At 39.3% G+C, this 19,428-nt stretch overlaps 1 protein-coding gene across 1 annotated transcript in view; it reads left to right on the top strand.

The window, feature by feature from the left end:
- Window positions 1-19,428, top strand: part of LOC100244477 (uncharacterized) — a 119,648-nt gene that overhangs the window by 67,425 nt on the left and 32,795 nt on the right. The window contains exons 18-23 of the mRNA XM_010653244.3: window positions 8,314-8,464; window positions 8,572-8,741; window positions 8,867-9,217; window positions 9,909-10,076; window positions 10,177-10,470; window positions 10,735-10,911. Of these exons, the coding sequence (XP_010651546.1) occupies window positions 8,314-8,464; window positions 8,572-8,741; window positions 8,867-9,217; window positions 9,909-10,076; window positions 10,177-10,470; window positions 10,735-10,911 (1,311 nt within the window). The remainder of the gene's footprint in view (window positions 1-8,313; window positions 8,465-8,571; window positions 8,742-8,866; window positions 9,218-9,908; window positions 10,077-10,176; window positions 10,471-10,734; window positions 10,912-19,428) is intronic.

The following is a 19,428-nucleotide window of genomic DNA, read 5'->3' on the forward strand; positions in this document are numbered from 1 at the left end:
GATCAAAGACTTTAGATCTACCAGTCTAGTGTCTAGTCTTTTATAAAATTATAGCAAAGATTTGTTCTTGGTACCTTAACAATGTACCGTATGAGAATATCTCATTCTCTTAAGGAGTCTTTGTTTAGGGAAGACAAATTCTTGACGTCATGTTAGTGGTAAATGAATAGTAGATGCAAAGCAGAGATTCAAGTTGGTCCTTTAAAGTAGATTGTGAAAATGCTTATGACTATGTTGATCTTGGTTTCTTAGGTCATATGTCCTTTGAAGATAAGGTTTTGGGTCTAGGGAGAAATTAGTTTGTTGATTTTGTAGTACTCATCTGTAAGATCCTAGATTACTTGGGTGGGGGGAGTTCTCAACAATTACAAGTGGTAAGTCCATAATATGTAGACACATTTTAAAGCAATGAGTGCTAGTGGGCCTATTATAGTGCATGATGTACATTGTGGGCCCAAATCCTAAAAGCTTAAGCTTTGAGGAAAATTAGTTGTTCAACATGGTATTAGAGCCTCGTTTGGCGGGAGGTCACTGTTCAAACATCATCACATATTTATTTCCAAAAGAGGCTATTTTATTTTCTTAATTTATTAAGCCCATGTGTAATTCCAAAGGAGGCTACACATGAGGAAAGGTATTAGAGTACATGATATACATTGTGAGGAACTAAAATGGTTTTGGTTTTTGTTGCCGATTTGCCTCTTCCTCTGTGATTCTCTCCTGATGAGTTAGCAAAATTCTTATCATAAAATTCATGGAGAAAAAGATGAAGTGCAAAGTTGAAAGGATTATTGTGGAGAAAAAGCATTTTCAGGTAGAGTTTGAAGGTTTGAATGGTGGAACTTGGGTATCGGTAACAGAGAGGAGCCGAGGTTTCGTAGTTTCATTAGGATTTGACATGGAGGAGCTGGATTGGTTGATGGAGCATTTGAAGAAAGCTGTGGAGGTGGAGGCTTCCAGGGGTTTTGTAAGAAAGATCAGGGGTAAGACTAAGACCCTCTTGATGGAGATATGCTTCAATAACAGAGGGAGGTTCATGAAAATTATAGAATTTGTTACAAAAAGGAAACCTTTATTTCTTGTCGTCCCCGAGGGCGTCAAAGGGAAAGGATGGGAAGATCTTAGGAAGGCGATCCTATCAGTGCAAGAGTACTCTGAACGAGACGGAGGAGCTTCGAAGGAGAAGAATGGTGATATCCGGATGAATAGGGACACTTTTAGAGGAGGAAGGTCATATGCAGAAGTGGTGGCAGAGGCTGGTTTGAGGACTGGAGGTACGTTGTCAAATGGAAAATGGGCCAGAGTTGTAATATGCGAAAGCCAAGAAAAAGTCCAAGACTGGACTCACGAAGGAAGAGCCATTGCGAGGATGATGGGGATGAAAGGAATGGTGTCCATAAACCTCATTTTCGCTTTCAAAGGATGCTTCTTTGTGAGTTCAACAAGGAGAGCGGAAAGAGTTCATGATCAGGGAAGACTTTCAGTGAAAGGAAGGACGATTCTGCTAAGGAAATGGTCGCCCAAGGAAAATATGGTGGTTCAAGGAAAGTTCAGGAGAGGCTGGCTAGTATTGAAAGGTCTCCCTTTCCATTTGTGGGATGAAGTTCAGTTGAATTTCATTTTGAAGAAATGGGGGAGGGTAACGAAGGTGGAAAAGGAAACTTTGAAGTTGGTGGACTTGACGAGGGCGAAGCTGTGGGTGGAGATGCTTCCAAACGTCGTGTTACCAGCGTTGCTTGAGGTGGAAGATGAGGAATGGTCCTATACAGTAGCAGTTTCAGTCACCGGAGAAGACGAAGATGTCGACGCTGTCAAGTCTGAGATAAACCATAGCAGGAACGAGTGGGTGAGAGTGGGTGGTTGCGTCTCTCAGTCGTCAAAAGCTGCAGAAGGGCTACGAGGTAGCGTTAGGGACATTGAGTGCTAGAGAAAGAGGCGTCTTCCCCGGGCACGTTATCGGCAATCAAGGACGTGTTTGGCGGATAAAGGGGAGACAGGAGGGAGAGGGAGCAGATCGGGCCAAACTGAAGCAGATTTTATTGGGCCCGAGCATGAGTCCTCTTTTAAAGCCCACAAGGTTAGGGCCCAAAGTGGGATGAGGCATCGTGGGCTTCATGATGGCCCAGATGCCCCTCAAGCCCACCGGTCTGCATCGGCTTCGTCCATTTCTCCCCAGCGAGCTGCTTCTTCTACAAAGGCGATCGCGACGCTCTGTCCAGACGGTGCAAGGGCCGGCGCCGAGGTTTTCTTTGGTGAAGAAGGTCGGGTCGTTGAGATAAAGGCCCAGTTCCTTCCCAACCCTAGGCCATTGTCAGACAACACCGTGGGCTGTAAGTTTAAAGGCCCGTCGGGGTTGGGCCAAAACTTAGGAGGAACGAAGCCCTCTGGTATGGAAGTCTGGTCGCGAAGGGAAGAAATTGAAGCGAGGAAGGGGAAAGCCCCCGAGGTTCACATGAGAGATGCTACGCAGGAGGAAGAGACGGCAATTTCAAAGAAGACGTGGTCTACCCTCTTCCCTCCAAGCGCCGATCGACGACAGGGGCATCGATGCTGCAGTGAGCCTATTTTCACACGGGGCTCGTCGTCGTCAAGTGAAGACCGCAACATGGAAGAGGAGTTTGGGATGGGCTTTCAGATGGAGCGAGGAAACAGAGTGAATCCTCTCTCCAGATGTCCTCTGTCTGGTATTCTTTCGAAGGAGGACACCTCAGCGAGCCGTGTTGAAGTCAAAGGAGGGCTAACGGGACGAGTGGGGTTTGATCCTCGTGGCTATTCAGTCATGGGTTCACCTTCTAATTCAATAATCAGAGGTAAAGGACTCATCTTTGAGGGGTTTTGCGAAATTCCGGGAGCCAAAAACTTGGAGGTATGTCAGCCCTCTTCTTCTCAGCCTCCCGAGTCACCTTCTTTTCCTTCCTGTAGTCCGGATTCTCCTTTGACGCATCCCTCTGGTCCAATTCTTCCCAATTCAGTCCCTCTTCCTCAGTCTCCTACGGAAAACCAAGGCATCTCAAAAAAATTTTATGAAAAAGGTGGTGTTGACTATTTAAATCATGGTGACATACCTGACCATGTTGAGGAGGAGAACCAGTATGCTTTATCTAACCAGATGTCAGAGAGCTGTAACCCTAAGGATTCTATTGTTAGGTCGCATAAGGAGGTTTCGGGTGATTTCCTTATTGATGGTTTGTCCCCCGGGAAAATGGCCAAAGTGCGAGAGGTATTATGCTCTCTTGACATTAATGTGTATTCTAGGAGGAAGAGCAGAGGCCCCACAGGGCATTGAGACATGTTGGTTCTGGCTCGGAAGGTTAGGGTCTTTGTGTTTTCCCATGAAAATTATTAGTTGGAACGTTAGGGGTTTGGGTTCAAGGAATAAGCGTAGGATGGTTAAAGATTTTCTTAGGTCAGAGAATCCGGATGTTGTGATGATTCAGGAAACAAAAAAGGAGAATTGTGATAGAAGGTTTGTGGGTAGTGTCTGGACGGTTAGAAATAAAGACTGGGTTGCTCTTCCGGCGTCTGGGGAATCAGGTGGGATTTTGATCATCTGGGATTCAAAAAATCTGCGTAGAGAGGAGGTGGTAATAGGATCTTTCTCGGTCTCAGTTAAGTTCTCTTTGGACGGTTGTGGACCTCTTTGGATTTCTGCTGTTTATGGTCCAAACAGTCCCTCACTTAGGAAGGATTTTTGGGTGGAACTTTTTGACATTTATGGATTAACCTATCCACTATGGTGTGTGGGCGGTGATTTTAATGTCATAAGGAGAAGTTCAGAAAAAATGGGGGGTTCTAGCCTAACTCTAAGCATGAGGGACTTTGATAGTTTTATTAGAGAATGTGAATTACTTGACCCACCTCTTCGGAATGCTTCATTCACTTGGTCAAATATGCAAGAGTCTCCCGTGTGTAAGAGATTGGACCGTTTTCTCTACTCAAATGAGTGGGGGCTGCTCTTTCCCCAAGGCCTTCAAGAAGCCTTAATCAGAAGGACATTGGATTACTGGCCAATTGTTATGGATACCAACCCGTTTATGTGGGGGCCAACACCTTTTAGGTTTGAGAATATGTGGTTGCAACACACTAATTTCAAGGAGAACTTTAGAGATTGGTGGAGTGGGTTTCAAGGAATCGGATGGGAAGGTCATAAGTTCATGAGGAGGCTTCAATATGTTAAAGCTAAATTGAAGGAGTGGAATAAGTTTTCCTTTGGAGAGCTTAAAGAAAAGAAAAAAAGTATTCTCAATGATTTAGCTAACTTTGACACCATTGAGCAGGAAGGGGGTCTCAATCCTGTTTTGTTAAGCCAAAGAGCCTCAAGAAAAGGGGAGCTAGAGGAATTAATATTGAGGGAGGAAATTCATTGGAGACAAAAAGCCAAAGTGAAATGGGTCAAGGAAGGGGATTGCAACTCTAAGTTTTATCATAAAGTGGCTAATGGCAGGCGAAATAGGAAATATATCAAGGAGTTGGAGAATGAGAGGGGCTTAGTGCTGAAGAATGCCGAGAGTATCACAGAGGAGATCTTACATTACTTTGAGAAGCTTTACACAAATCCTACAGGAGAGTCTTGGGGTGTTGAAGGATTAGATTGGTCCCCCATTTCGGAAGAGAGCGTGTTAAGGTTAGACTCCCCTTTCACCGAAGAAGAGAGTTCTAAGGCCATTTTTCAGTTGGATAGGGACAAGGCTCCGGGGCCAGATGACTTTACTATTGCCGTATTCCAAGAGTGTTGGAATGTGATTAAGGAGGATTTGGTGAGAGTGTTTGTTGAATTTCATAGGAGCGGAATTATCAATCAAAGTACTAATGCCTCTTTCATTGTTCTAATTCCCAAAAAGAGTTTGTCAAAGAGAATATCAAACTTTAGACCCTTTAGTTTGATCACTAGTCTCTACAAGATAATAGCCAAAGTGCTCTCTAGGCATTTAAGAGGGGTTCTACATGAGACCATCCACTATACTCAAGGTGCTTTTGTTCAAGGGAGACAAATATTGGACGCGGTTCTTATAGCGAATGAGATAGTGGACTAGAGAAGAAGGTCAGGGGAGGAAGGCGTCGTATTCAAAATAGACTTTGAAAAGGCATACGATCACGTGAAGTGGGATTTTTTGGATCATGTGTTAGAAAAGAAGGGGTTCAGTCCTAGATGGAGGAAATGGATGAGTGGATGTTTATCTTCAGTATCTTATGCAATCTTGGTGAATGGTAGTGCTAAAGGGTGGGTTAAGGCATCAAGGGGACTAAGACAAGGCGACCCTTTATCCCCTTTTTTGTTTACTTTAGTCGCAGATGTACTGAGCAGGATGCTTATGAGAGCTGAGGAAAGAAATATGATGGAGGGTTTCAGGGTGGGTAGAAATAGAACTAGGGTGTCCCATTTGCAATTTGCTGATGACACCATATTCTTTTCTAACTCAAGGGAGGAAGAGCTGCAGACTCTGAAGAGTCTTTTGTTAGTGTTTGAGCACATTTCTGGGCTCAAGGTCAATCTTAACAAGAGTAGTATTTATGGCATCAATCTTGATCAGGCTCATCTTTCAAGATTGGCTGAGATGCTTGATTGTAAGGCGTCTGGATGACCTATTCTCTATCTGGGTCTCCCTTTGGGCGGGAATCCTAAGGCGTGTGGATTTTGGGATCCTGTGGTTGAGAGAATCTCAAGTAGATTAGATGGGTGGCAAAAGGCCTACTTATCCTTTGGGGGGAGGATAACTCTTATCCAATCTTGTCTTACCCATTTGCCAAGTTACTTCCTATCCTTATTTAAAATTCCCGCTTCAGTGGCTGCAAAAATAGAGAGGATGCAAAGGGATTTTTTATGGTCAGGGGTTGGGGAAGGCAAAAGGGATCATTTAGTGAGGTGGGATGTTGTGTGCAAACCAAAGACAATAGGGGGTTTGGGTTTGGGGAATATTTCTTGGAGGAATCTCGCTCTTCTAGGGAAATGGTTATGGAGGTATCCTAGAGAGGGATCAGCTATTTGGCATCAGGTCATTTTAAGCATTTATGGTTCACATTCTAATGGTTGGGATGCTAACACTTTAGTAAGATGGTCACATCGCTGTCCTTGGAAGGCTATTGCTCAAGTCTTTCAGGGGTTTTCTTTGATTACTCGGTATGTGGTAGGAAATGGGGAAAGAATTCGGTTCTGGGAAGATTTGTGGTGGGGGGACCAACCTTTGGGAACCCAATATCCAAGACTATTTAGAGTAGTCGTGGATAAAAACATTTCTATTTCTTCAGTTCTCGGTCCATCTCGGCCTTTCTTGTGGAATTTGAATTTCCGCCGTAACTTGTCAGATTCTGAGATCGAGGACTTAGAAGGCCTCATGCGGTCTCTTGATGATTTGTATCTCTCTCCTTCGGTCCCAGATGCCAAATTATGGCCATTATCCTCTTCAGGGCTTTTTTCAGTCAAATCCTTTTTTCTAGCACTATCTCAATCTTCTGGATCTCCTCAGAACTTTCCTTCAAAGTTCGTGTGGAATTCTCAAGTTCCTTTCAAATTGAAGTCCTTTGTCTGGTTAGTGGCACACAAGAAGGTGAATACTAATGATATGTTACAAGTGAGAAGACCCTACAAAGCCCTTAGTCCTGATATTTGTATCCTGTGCATGAAGCACGGGGAATCAGCAGATCATCTTTTTCTTCATTGCACCTTGACGATTGGGTTGTGGCACAGGTTATTTCAGTTAGCTAAGATGGATTGGGTTCCCCCAAGGAGCATATATGACATGATGTCCATCAAATTTAAAGACTTCGGTAATTCTAAGAGAGGGATAGTTTTATGGCAAGTTGCGAGCATAGCTCTAATTCGGGTTGTGTGGTGGGAAAGAAACGCAAGGATTTTCGAGGATAAAGCAAGGAATTCAGGGTTCCTTTGGGACTCTATTGTTTTCCTTGCTTCCCTTTGGGCTTTCTGTTCCAAGGCATTTAAGGGGATTCCCCTTAATGTGATTCAACTGGATTGGATAGCGGTGTGTACTCCTTAGGGATTGGTTCTTAGTGGGAGGTCGTTTGTTTTATGTGTATTTTCCTGTAATTTAGTTGTCTTTGGTAGGAGGATTTCTCATCCTTCTTCTTGTACTTCTTTTTTATATTAATATATCTTTGTGGCGTTTCCAATCAAAAAAAAAAAAATGATATACATTGTGAGCCAAAATCCTACAAACTTAAGCTTGTAGGAAATTTGGTTATTCAATAAGGCCCAAGAGCACAATATCCAAACAAGATGGTACATATCAAAAAATAAAAAATATATCCATACAAGATGGTGGATTGTGAAATAGATTTGTTGTTAAAGTGGTTTTTGAGTTAAGCTGGAACTCTTTGTTAGTTTTCGTAGTTTCCATGTTAGGAGTTCAGGTTGAATTAGTTGTCTACTCTCTCTGTGTGTACCTTGTTAGTAGTTCAGGTTGAATTAGTTGTCTACTTTATATATATATATCTGTATGTAATAGTGTTCTTATTAGGGTGGTTTTCTATTTTTTGTTTTCCTTCATCTGATGCATCAGCAATCTAAGACAAATGGGAATTGGAGATATCTTTTAGGGAAATTTGTGCAATTTGGTTAGAGCATTTACAAGCCTTCCAGACTGGATTAACCATTGAAGCTGAGATTTTATCTTCATTGAAAAGACTGGTAGAGGCAACATCCACAGGCACCATTGATTTGCACAGAAGGGGATTAGTGGTTGTTCTGTCTTCAGTTTCTAAGGGCAAGAGAGGACCATGGAGGTTGGGCTCAGGGATCCACAAGCTTATAGATATGATAAGGGTATTAGGTTGCTCTTCAGCTGGATTCCTATATTGACTATTCAGACAGTTGACTAGTTAGTCAAGTTTGACAGGGGATTGCATGCCTCCTTGATACATTTTTACTAATGGGTCTTCCTGCATAATTTTTGCAACCCTAGCTGTCTCTGTTATTGCAACTTTCTGTCTTGTTTTTCTTTTAATTGGCATGAGGGACTGCCCACCTTCCTGTACCTAGCTATTTCCTTAATGAAGTGTTTATTTCTTATTAAAAGAAAAATTACACTTGGAATCCAATACTTGGCAATTATTGTATCACCCAGTAGTTAGTAACACTTCATATTCTTTTACTGTCCATGCCCATGCGGTTCTGCTCTTTTTGTTTTTAATCTTTTTTTATAAAGAATGAAATATTTCTTTGGATTTTGAAATTTGCTTCTACTTTTGTTTTATTTAATTATTTTTGTGTAAAAAGGAATTTTTTTTATTAGTCCCAGAATTCTCTTTTCTTTAAAAAAAAATATGTATCAGATAATTATATTTGTTGTATTTCAGATCCCAGAGACATTGCTTCAAAGTACAATTAAATGCCTAATTGATATTTTTAATTCTGAGTCTTCAACATTGGCTTCCATTGTGATGCAATCACTGGGTCATATTGGACTTCGTAGTCCATTACCTCTGCTTGTTCAGGATTCGGGTTCAGGTTAAGTTGTTATAACCTTTCTGGAAGCTTATATATTGCTTAATCTTTATGCATTTTATGATTTCACACTAAGAATACTGAATTGCAGTACATTGTGTACAATGCAGTTTCCATTTTGACCGTTTTACAAGCGAAGTTGAGGAAGCTACTCTCTGGTGATGATCCTAAAGCAGTACAGAAAATTGTAATCTCTCTAGGGCATATCTGCTTTAAGGAAACATCACCATCACATCTAAATATTGCCTTAGATCTGATTTTCAGTCTTTCCCGATCAAAGGTGACTATGCCATTTCCTTTTCATTAATTTTTAGTAGAGAAACTTTTGCAAGACACTTTCTCCAGGTTTAAATGATACATATGAATGGAAGGGCCTCTCATATCTGTAGTTTTGGAGTTGTTCAGGTTGAAGATACCCTGTTTGCTGCTGGGGAGGCTTTATCCTTTTTGTGGGGCAGTGTTCCTGTGACAGCTGATATTATTCTCAAAACTAACTATACATCACTTTCGATGACTTCAGACTTTCTTACAAGAGATGTATCATCATCTCTATCAAGTTATAGCTCTAATGAAGAAACTGAAGCCAATGAAAATTGTCGTGTTATGGTTAGAGATGCAATTACTAGAAAGCTTTTTGATGTCCTTTTGTACAGTAGCAGAAAAGATGAGCGCTGTGCCGGAACTGTCTGGCTACTATCACTAACAATGTATTGTGGCCATCATCCAACCATCCAAAAGATGCTTCCAGAAATCCAGGTTTGTCCTTCATGCTAGTATAGTCACAAGGCAAAAACTCTGCCAATTGTTTCACACACATAGAAACACACACAGACATAAAGAAGCAACAGCGGAAGCAAAAAAGATGGGATGTGTGGATTTAGAAGATTTTAGATATGTTGAAAGGAATGGTTGTTCTTTCATTGGATTCTTAAGTTCATGAACAAGGTAGCAGATCAGTTGGGCTGAGAAAGGAGTATTGTTATGGGAGGCATTTCAGGAACTTTCTTCTGCTTTAGTGTTTATATAAGTCTCTGGTGTATTGCTAGTATTCTTAGTATTATAGTGTCCTATTTTGTCTCTTTGCTTATAAATCTTTTCTTACACTTGCCTTGTAAGGGTGCTCTTGCTTCATGCATCTCCCCTTTTTTTCCTTTTATGGTTAATGAAATATTTGTTCTTCTTGGGAAAAAAAAAGACATTAATGTATTTTCTATGATGGTAATTTTCATGATAAGTATTTCCATGGTTTCCTGGAATCAGTTGTGAGGTCATGGTACTCATTAAATTATTCCAAAAGTTCCATGAACTGCATATATATGTGAGATTCGGAGGTTCTTCATAGATTTCCTGATGTTACCAATGTTTTTAGTCCTAGTTAGTACATAGCGCAAGCATTATGAATAAGAGAATTAAGTTATGTTTGTTCCTTTCTTTCCCATGAGTGCAGGAAGCTTTTTCACACCTTTTTGGTGAACAGAATGAACTTACACAAGAGCTAGCATCCCAAGGCATCAGTATTGTTTATGAACTTGGTGATGCATCAATGAAGAGTAATTTAGTAAATGCACTCGTTGGCACCCTGACTGGTTCAGGGAAGAGAAAAAGAGCAATCAAGGTGTTTTCTCTTTCTAAAAATGCATCCTACTTTTTGTTTAACTTTTATTTCCACTTTGCTTTCTCTTCTGTGAAGAAATGTCAGGGTTTTTGTTATGCAGCTGGTAGAGGACTCTGAAGTCTTCCAAGATGGGGCTATTGGTGAAAGTCTCGGTGGAGGGAAACTGAACACTTATAAGGAGCTCTGTAGCTTAGCCAATGAGATGGGGCAGCCAGACTTAATTTATAAATTCATGGATCTGGCTAATTATCAGGCTTCTCTAAATTCCAAGAGGGGTGCTGCTTTTGGGTTTTCTAAGATTGCCAAACAAGCAGGGGATGCTCTTCAGCCACATTTACGTCTATTGGTTCCAAGACTTATTCGTTACCAGTACGATCCCGATAAAAATGTGCAGGTTGATATCCATGAAAGCTTTGAACTATAAAAATATTCATGAGGCTCTTCAAGCACAAAATCTTTCCAACTTTCATATAAATCTGATTAACTGAAGGGAGGTTTTGATAAGCCATTCTGAATTGTGTATGCCACCACAGATACTGTTAAGCCTTTTTCTTTTCTATTTTGACAAATTATGGAAAGTGTATTTATCCATCATTGATTTTTTAGCATATTTAACACTGCCTTTGCTCATCGCTGTTGGTTAATGCTGTATCTGTAGGATGCCATGGCCCACATCTGGAAGTCACTAGTGGCAGACTCAAAGAAAACCATTGATGAATACTTGGACCTTATTATTAGTGATTTATTGACACAATGCGGATCCAGGCTCTGGCATTCCCGCGAGGCTTCCTGCCTTGCCCTTGCAGATATTATCCAAGGACGCAAATTCAACCAGGTTTGAAGCAATTGCAAATTGTATCTTGTAATTTCATCTGTCCATATTTTTGTAAATTAATTGTTATTATTTGTTAGTAAACTGGAAAATGCAATGCATAAATCCTAACCTTCAGTTCTTTTAACAGTGGTGAGCCAACATTTCCAACTTTGTTGAAGCACCATTCAGCAGTACAACTCAATTTCAGTTTCCCTTTACTCATGTCATACAATTCATCAATATGTATTTTTAGACATGTAGTTATTCAGAGATCTTTTACGCTTGTAGTCCTTTATTTCATAGCTTTGGTCACCACAACTTACTTGAACTACCATGCTTTGATTGATTCTATTACTGGAAAATGCAAGGGATAGTTCATCATAGTGGTTTGCAGTTCTTAAGATGTTATTGTTGATTATAATTTTGTTGAATTAGGCTTTGAAAATCAATGAGGGTAGGGCTAAACCTTTTATGACATTCAATATCACACCCTAGGGCCTATTCTAAAAACTATTATTTATGTGACCTACCCCTGAGCATAAGAGTGGCATTCTCTCCCCTAAAATGATAGTCTTGTGACTTGAACCCATGACCCTTGGCTTTGATATCAATTCTTAGATTGGGCTTTGACTATCTTATCTGAAAGCCAATTGGAGTCTAGTGAGGGTAGGCTAGGGGCAGCAGTGACTGATTCCTTTATGACACTTGACATCACACCCACAAGCCTGTTCTAAGAGTCATTGTTTGAGTGACCCATCCTTAGGCTTGAAAGCAACTTTGTTGCACCCTAACAATAATGTTTGATGTGTAGTGTGCAGTTGGAAGGAAGAGTTCTTTTCCTCTTTATGTTGTGCCCTTTAGTTTTTAGTTGATGGCAGCACCTTTTTCTCCTTGCTGGTATGGATAGGGTAGTCCCTTGGTAGACCAGCTCCATAATGGAAATTCATGTCTCAGCTTTCTGGAGGGATGAGAGTGGAAAGGTTTATGGTTTGACTACACTAATTATGTTCAAGGTGCTTCAGGGGCACATAGATCAAGGAGCATTTTAAGGGGCAGAGCCTCGAGTGGGTTATAGAATAGGATGATACCATGATCATTTACTTGTTTTTTCATTTCAGTGTCCAAAAAGTTTGATGATGTCCCTGGTGCCCTTAGCCAACTAGATTTCAATTGCTCTTATGGTGATAGCTATGCAAAGGATATTGAAATAGAGCCCCCTCTGGTAAGAAAAATTAATCAGCTCCAGCAGATGCTATTTGGGAAACCTTTTCATCAGTTGGTGTAAGAATTGGAAGGGATTATGGGGGCAGAATCACTTTTACCCTCTCCATGCCTACTAGATTCAGATATACAATTTAAGGGAATTTATAGATGTGTAGTGGAGGAAGATGGATATGGTTACTTCTTCATTGAGAGAGATTCGTAGCCTCTTAGAGATATGGGTATCTGATGAAGGAAATCTAGTAGCTTCTCACTCTGGAGGTGAAAACTTAGTGGCTTTCCAAGAGAGAGCAGCATTGGAGCAGACCTCCCCGAGAAATCTTACTTTTGAGGATTTAAAAGGAGATATTGAACCTACTTAGCTCCCATCTTTCTGCCTTGTTGAGTAGTTGGCGACGTCTCATTTTCCCTTTTGTAGTGGGGTGTGGGTTCTGGATGATTCTTTGTGTATTATGGCTCAATTTTTCTGCTGATTTCCTGTGTAAGAAGGATGCTGCATTCATCATCCTTATTTGTGATTCCTTTATCCTCCCTAATAATTTCATTAACTAAAACAAAACTATTTAATGTTTAATTACAGACTATACTGATAAATTTCAAGAAATTTGAAAAACTTCTGCCAAGACCTTCTTAGAGGCTAGAATATATTTTTCTCTTAACAAAAGAAAAAAAAATACAAAATGTAAGAAAAGCTGTTTTTTTTTTCCAAAATCAATCATGTTTTGTTAGCAGAAACAATAAACTAAACCACAGGATCTTTTCTTTTCAATACAGCAAAGCTTCTGCCGAAGTATTATCAAGGAACACCATTCTTTTGGCAACCCTTTTGTAGAAAAGGGAAAAAAAATGCCGTATATTAATTAAGGAAGGGAAACATGCTTCCTTTTATAGAAAAGCTACAACAAATCAAACTAAATCTACAACTGTACACCCAAATTTCTAGGAACAAAATAAATTTAAAATATACAAATTATCCCTAAAAAATAGGTAACAACCAGATCAGAAAAATTCTGATATGATTGAGATTCTCAACACTCCCCCTCAAGCTGGCTTGAAGATGTCATTCATGGCCAGCCAGCTTGCTTACTAAATCATCAAATTGCTTATTTGGCAATCCCTTAGTGAGTATATTTGCAACTTGTTCAACCGTAGGTATATAGGGCATAACAATCAGTCCATTTTCCAGTTTTTCCTTGATAAAATGTTTATCAACCTTGACATGTTTAGTTCTATCATGAAGTACTGGATTATGTGCAATGGCAATGACAGCTTTATTATCACAAAAGACTTTCATAGGTAAAGGGCTAGCAGCCTTAAGTTCTTCAAGTAATTGTTTAATCCACAAAACTTCACAAATGTCATGGGCTACGACTCTAAACTCAGCTTCAACACTACTTCTAGCCACAACATTCTGTTTTTTACTTCGCCAAGCCACAAGATTGCCTCTAACAAAAGTACAATACCCTAAAGTTGATCTCCTATCAATTACACTTCCTGCCTAATCTGCATCAGTAAACATATCCACTTGGAGATGTCCTTGGTTCTCATGTAGAAGTCCTTTTCCTAGAGTCCCCTTTAAGTACCTTAAAATTATGTACACTACATCAAAGTGTTCTTGATTTGGTGAATGCATGAATTGACTCACCATGCTTACAGCAAAAGCAATATCAGGATGAGTATGAGAGAGATAAATAAGTCTCCCAACTAGGCGTTGATATTTCTCTTTGTCAATCACCTCTACTAAACTTGTTGGTTGGAGTTTCAAATTCGGTTCTATAGGAGTTTTTGTAGCCTTACATCCAAGTATACCCGTTTTACTTAATAAGTCAAGCATATATTTTCTTTGAGAGAAATGAAAATACCTTTCTTGGATCTAGCAAACTCCATACCAAGAAACTATCTTAGGGAACCCAAATCTTTATCTTAAATTCACGAGTTAAAGCTTTCTTCAATCTCTCCAGTTCTAAACTGTTATCACCAGTTAGAATAATGTCATCCACATAAACTAGCAACACAACAATCTTTCCTTCTCTTGAGTGTTTATAAAACATTGTATGGTCAGCTTGACATTGAATATATCCCTGACGCTTGATTACTTTTCCAAATCTCTCAAACCAAACCCTAGGAGACTACTTAAGACCATACAAGGACTTTAATCTGCAAACCTTTTTTTTTTTTCTAGCTTTTCTTCGAAACCTGGTGGTAAATCCATAAACGCTTCTTCCTCCAAATCGCCATTTAAGAAAGCGTTTTTCACATCTAATTGGTGTAAAGGTCAATTAAAATGTACTGCAAGACAAAGTAAAATCCAAATGGAATTGATCTTTGCAACAGGTGCAAAGGTCTCTTGGTAGTCAATTCCATAGGTTTGTGTGAAACCTTTGGTAACCAACCTTGCTTTATATCTTTCAATGCTACCATCGGGCTTACACTTGATTGTGAAAACCCACTTGCATCCCACTGTCTTCTTCTCCTTAGGTATCTCAACAATTTTCCATGTTCTATTTTTCAAAAGGGCATTCATTTCTTCTTGAACTGCTGATCTCCACTTCGAGTGTCCTAGTACTTCTTATATAGTTCTAGGAATGAATAAGTAAGAGATATTTGAAGTGAAAACTCTATATTTCTTGAGAGTCTTTGATAAGACAAATATTTGGCAATGGGATATTTGGTACAATTCTCAACTCCTTTTCAGATTGCAATAGGGATATCAAGATCAGAAATAGGTAAAGGAGTGGAGTCCATAGGAAGATTATCTGGATTTTGAGAACTAGGAGTTGATGATTGACCATGCTCAAGATTGACTTGATTATTCTCAGTATTAGAATTAAACCTGCACCTGGTATAAACACGAAGCTCAGTGGACATAGGTTGTAGAGTTTCTCCCCCTGTTTGTGATGCAATTTTATTTGGCATAGATAAATCAGTATTTCCCCCTTTTTCACTAATTAAAACATTTGTTTTTTGATTTATTTTAGGAAGAAAAATACTAGGTTTTGGTTGTTCTTGTTGCCAAAACCGATCTTCATTAGAGCTCTCCCCCTGAAGAGTAGTTTTGTTATAAAATGGAATATTTTCAATAAAGTTGACATCCATACTAGCATGAATTTTCCTAGTGGTAGGATTAAAACACTTATACCCTTTTTTATTAGGAGCATAACCTAGAAAAATACATTTTTTGGTTCTTGGATCAAATTTGGATCGAAGATGAGTTGGCACATGGACGAACACTGTGCAGCCAAAAATTTTTAAGGGTAAATCTGAGGTGAGGTGTGTGTTTGGAAAAGTATTCTTAAGAGTTTGTAAAGGTGTTGCACAGTTTAGAACCCTTGTAGGCATTCTATTAATCAAATAACAACTTGTTAAAATTGCATCCCCCCAAAGGTGTGTAGGAACATTCATATGAAACATAAGAGCTCTACCTATTTCAAGTAAATGTTTGTTTTTACGTTTTTTAATTCCATTTTGTTGAGGAGTGTCCCTACAAGTTGATTGATGTAAAATACCTTTCTCTAACAAAAAATCACCTAAACAATCATTATAAAATTTTGTTCCATTGTCACTCCGAAGAATACTTATTTTGGTTTGAAATTGGTTTTCAACCATAGAATAAAAATCCTAAAAGAGTTTTGCAACCTCAGACTTAGAGTTCATTAGATAAAGCCATCATAGGCGTGTGTGATCATCAATAAACGTCACAAACCATTTTTTATCAGTTAAAGTAGTAATCCTAGAAGGACCCCAAACATCAGTATGTATCAAATAAAAAGGCTTTGAGACACAATACAATTTTATTTTATAAGAATTGCGATGGCTTTTGGACAAAAAACAAGTTTCACAATCAAAAGAAGTACAATTGAATCCTTTAAATAAACCTGGAAACAAATGTTTTAAATAGAAAAAACTAGGATGTCCTAATCTGTTATGCCATAGCATTATTTGATCATGCACAGGGATTGAACAAACACTATCAATAAAACCCTGAGTTTGTTTATTCTCAAACTAGTTGTCATCAAAATAGTAGAGATTGTCTATCAATCTAGCACTGCCAATCATCATCCCCGAGTTCAAATCCTAGAATTCACAAAGAAAGGCACAAAAAACATGACAATTAGAATCTTGAGATAAACGACTTACGGATAAGAGATTACAAGAGAGTTTTGGGACATGTAAAACGGATTGTAAAACAATCTTATCAGACAAACAAATAGAGCCTTGCCCAACAATAGAAGATAAGCTTCCATCTGTAATACGTACTTTTTTTATTTCCAGAACAAGGTGTATAAGAAATAAACAAATGAGATAAATTAGTCATGTGGTTAGAGGCACCTGAATCTATGATCCAAGGTGAAGATAATGAAAGAGAATCTGCACACAAAAGACTACCTGATTGAGCTAGAGATGCTATAGGAGTACCAAGAGTCGGTGAAGCAGGTTTTAGCAGCTGTAGCAGTTGGTCTAATTGTTCTTTGCTCAATGAGGGTGTCTCAGCAACATGTGCTTTAGCAAGGAAACAATTAGAGTCACTTTGCTTATTAGTCTTCCATTCAACGGGCTTCCAATCAGTTGGCTTCCCATGTAATTTCCAACAAGTTTCATGAGTATGGCATGGTTTATTGCAATGATCACACCAAACTCTTGGCTTGTCATCCGAACGACGTTGGTTATTAGGATTGCTAGAAGTCGTTGTTGCAGTGCCCAATAAGGTTGAGTTTTCCACAGGTCCAAAGAGCTTCTTCCCAAGCATAACATTCCTCCGGCTTTCCTCACAATGCACTTCAGAGAACACTTCACCTAGAGAAGGGAGAGGTTGCCAACCAATGATTCTACCCCGAACTTCATCAAACTCAACATTAAGCCCAACTAAAAATTTGAATATCTGTGAACTTTCTACCATCTTCTTAAAATAGTTACAATCATCCGTAATTTTTCATTCATAGTCATTGAATAAGTCAAGATCCTACCATAAACCCTTAAGCACATTAAAATATTTGGTAATCGAATTCTCACCATGACAAATATCGCCCAGTTTGAGTTGTAACTCATAGATTTGGGATTGATTCCTAAGGTTTGAATGCATCTGAATAATGTCCCAAAGAGCTTTTGTAGTAGGATAACACATATAATTCGAGCTAATCTCGTCCTCAATGGAATTTACCAACCATGTCATGATCATGGAGTTCTCTGCATCCCAAGCGGCATAGCTAGGGTCCGTCTTCGTTGCTTCTTTGGTGTCACCAATCAAATAACCAATTTTGCCTCGGCCCCTAATGTACATCTGAATAGATTGTGATCATCTAAGAAATTGTTCTCATTAAGGCGAATTGTAGTGATCTGGATAGAGTGGCAATGAGAATTGGATGTGGGTAATTTTGAGAAATTGGAACCAATAGTGATGGAAGGAGTAGATTCAAAAATTTATGACATGGTAAAGAGATAGCAATAAAAACGAAAAGAGAAAAATAACAGAACTAGAAAAAATGAGAGGAAAAAGAAAGGGAATAGCTAATTAACTTGGCTCTGATGCCATGTAGAAAAGGGAAAAAAACTGTCATATATTAATTAAATAAGGGAGCGAAACATGCTCCCTTTTTTAGAAAAGCTACAACAAATCAAACTAAATCTACAACTGTACACCCAAATTTCTATGAACAAAATAAATTTAAAATATGCAACTTATCCCTAAACAACCAGATCAGAAAAATTCTGATATGATTGAGATTCTCAACACCTTTACTGGGTCCACCCTAAAACCACTTTAAATTTCAGAAGTTCCCATTGCTTGATTGTGTAAAGCACCAAAGTACATGCTTGTACCTAAAGAACCAATGTGATAGGTATCTAATGGAGAAATATTATTGAATTTCAAGAATTACAAAAAAAAAAAAAACCAAACTGATACTAAGATAGCTATTCAAGAGGCTATCACTCTCCCACTAGATTCACAGAACAACCAGCCCTAACTAATTCCACTTTTTTCCTATTTAAGCTATTCCAATCTATACCAAGATTGTTACCCAACCTATACTAGTTGGTAGCACACTTCTTTTCCCTTTTCTGGCATACCCATAACATATAGGAGGCCTATCATTACCCCCCTCAATGTGAGACACCTTGTCCTGAAGGTGGAAATTAGGAAAACGCTCCTTAATTGTGTCGGCCGATTCCCATGAAGCTTCAAACCGAGGAAGTTCTTTCCACTGGATAAGTACTTCAATAACAGGAGGATTGTTATTGAGAGACTGGCGAATATCTAAGACCTGATCAGACTCCACAAGCCACTCCAAATCATCAGCAAGAATAAGGGAAAGTGGCTGACATAAATCAGCTGAACCAAGAGCCTGCTTGAGCTGTGAAACATGAAACACAGGATGAATAGTTGTTGAAGAAGGAAACTCTAACTTGTACGCCATTGAACCAATTTTTTGCACCACCTTGTAAGGGCCAAAATACTGTAGGGAGAGCTTCTCATTGGGTCGCTTAGCAAGGGAACGAAGATGGTAAGGACGAAGTTTGAGATAGACAAAATCCCCAACTTCAAATTGAACTGCACAACAATGGGCATCTGCAGATGACTTCATTTTGGACTGGTCACAGTAGAGATGGTCTTTCAGTTCATTTAAAATTAGATCATGCTCTTGCAATAACTGATCCACTGCCAAAACAAAGGTGGAATCCGATCCATAACGTAGCAATGGTGGGAGGGTCTCGCCCGTAAATGGCTCGAAACAATGTCATATTAGTGGTGGAGTGGAATGTGGTATTATAACAATACTCCACCCACAGAAGCCATGTAGACTAACGTCCAGGCTTGTCATATAAAAAGCATTGAAGGTATGTTTCCACACAACGATTGACTACTTACGTTTGTCCATCTATTTGGGGATGGTATGCGGTACTATGACAGAGAGAAGTACCCTGCAACCAGAATAGCTCTGTCCAAAATCGACTAAGAAATACTTTGTCACAATCACTAATAATGGAACGGGGAATTCCATGAAATTTGACAACATCACGAACAAAGACAACAACCACCGTTTGAGCTGTGAAAAGATGCTTGAGCAGTGAGAAGTGAGCATATTTGCTCAATTGATCCACAACAACTAAACTGGAGTTATAACCCTCAGACTTAGGAAGCCCCTCAATAAAGTCCATCGTCACATCATCCCATATTTTTTCTGAATAGGTAGTGGTTGTAGTAATCCAACAGGTGACAAAGTCAGGACCTTATTTTGTTGGCATACTATACACTTTTCCACCAACTCTTTGATGTCATTCTTCATGACAACGCAAAAAAAATCTCGTGTGAGCCGTTTG

The sequence above is a fragment of the Vitis vinifera genome, chromosome 6 (assembly GCF_030704535.1).
Source record: "Vitis vinifera cultivar Pinot Noir 40024 chromosome 6, ASM3070453v1".
NCBI classification, from domain to species: Eukaryota; Viridiplantae; Streptophyta; class Magnoliopsida; order Vitales; family Vitaceae; genus Vitis; species Vitis vinifera.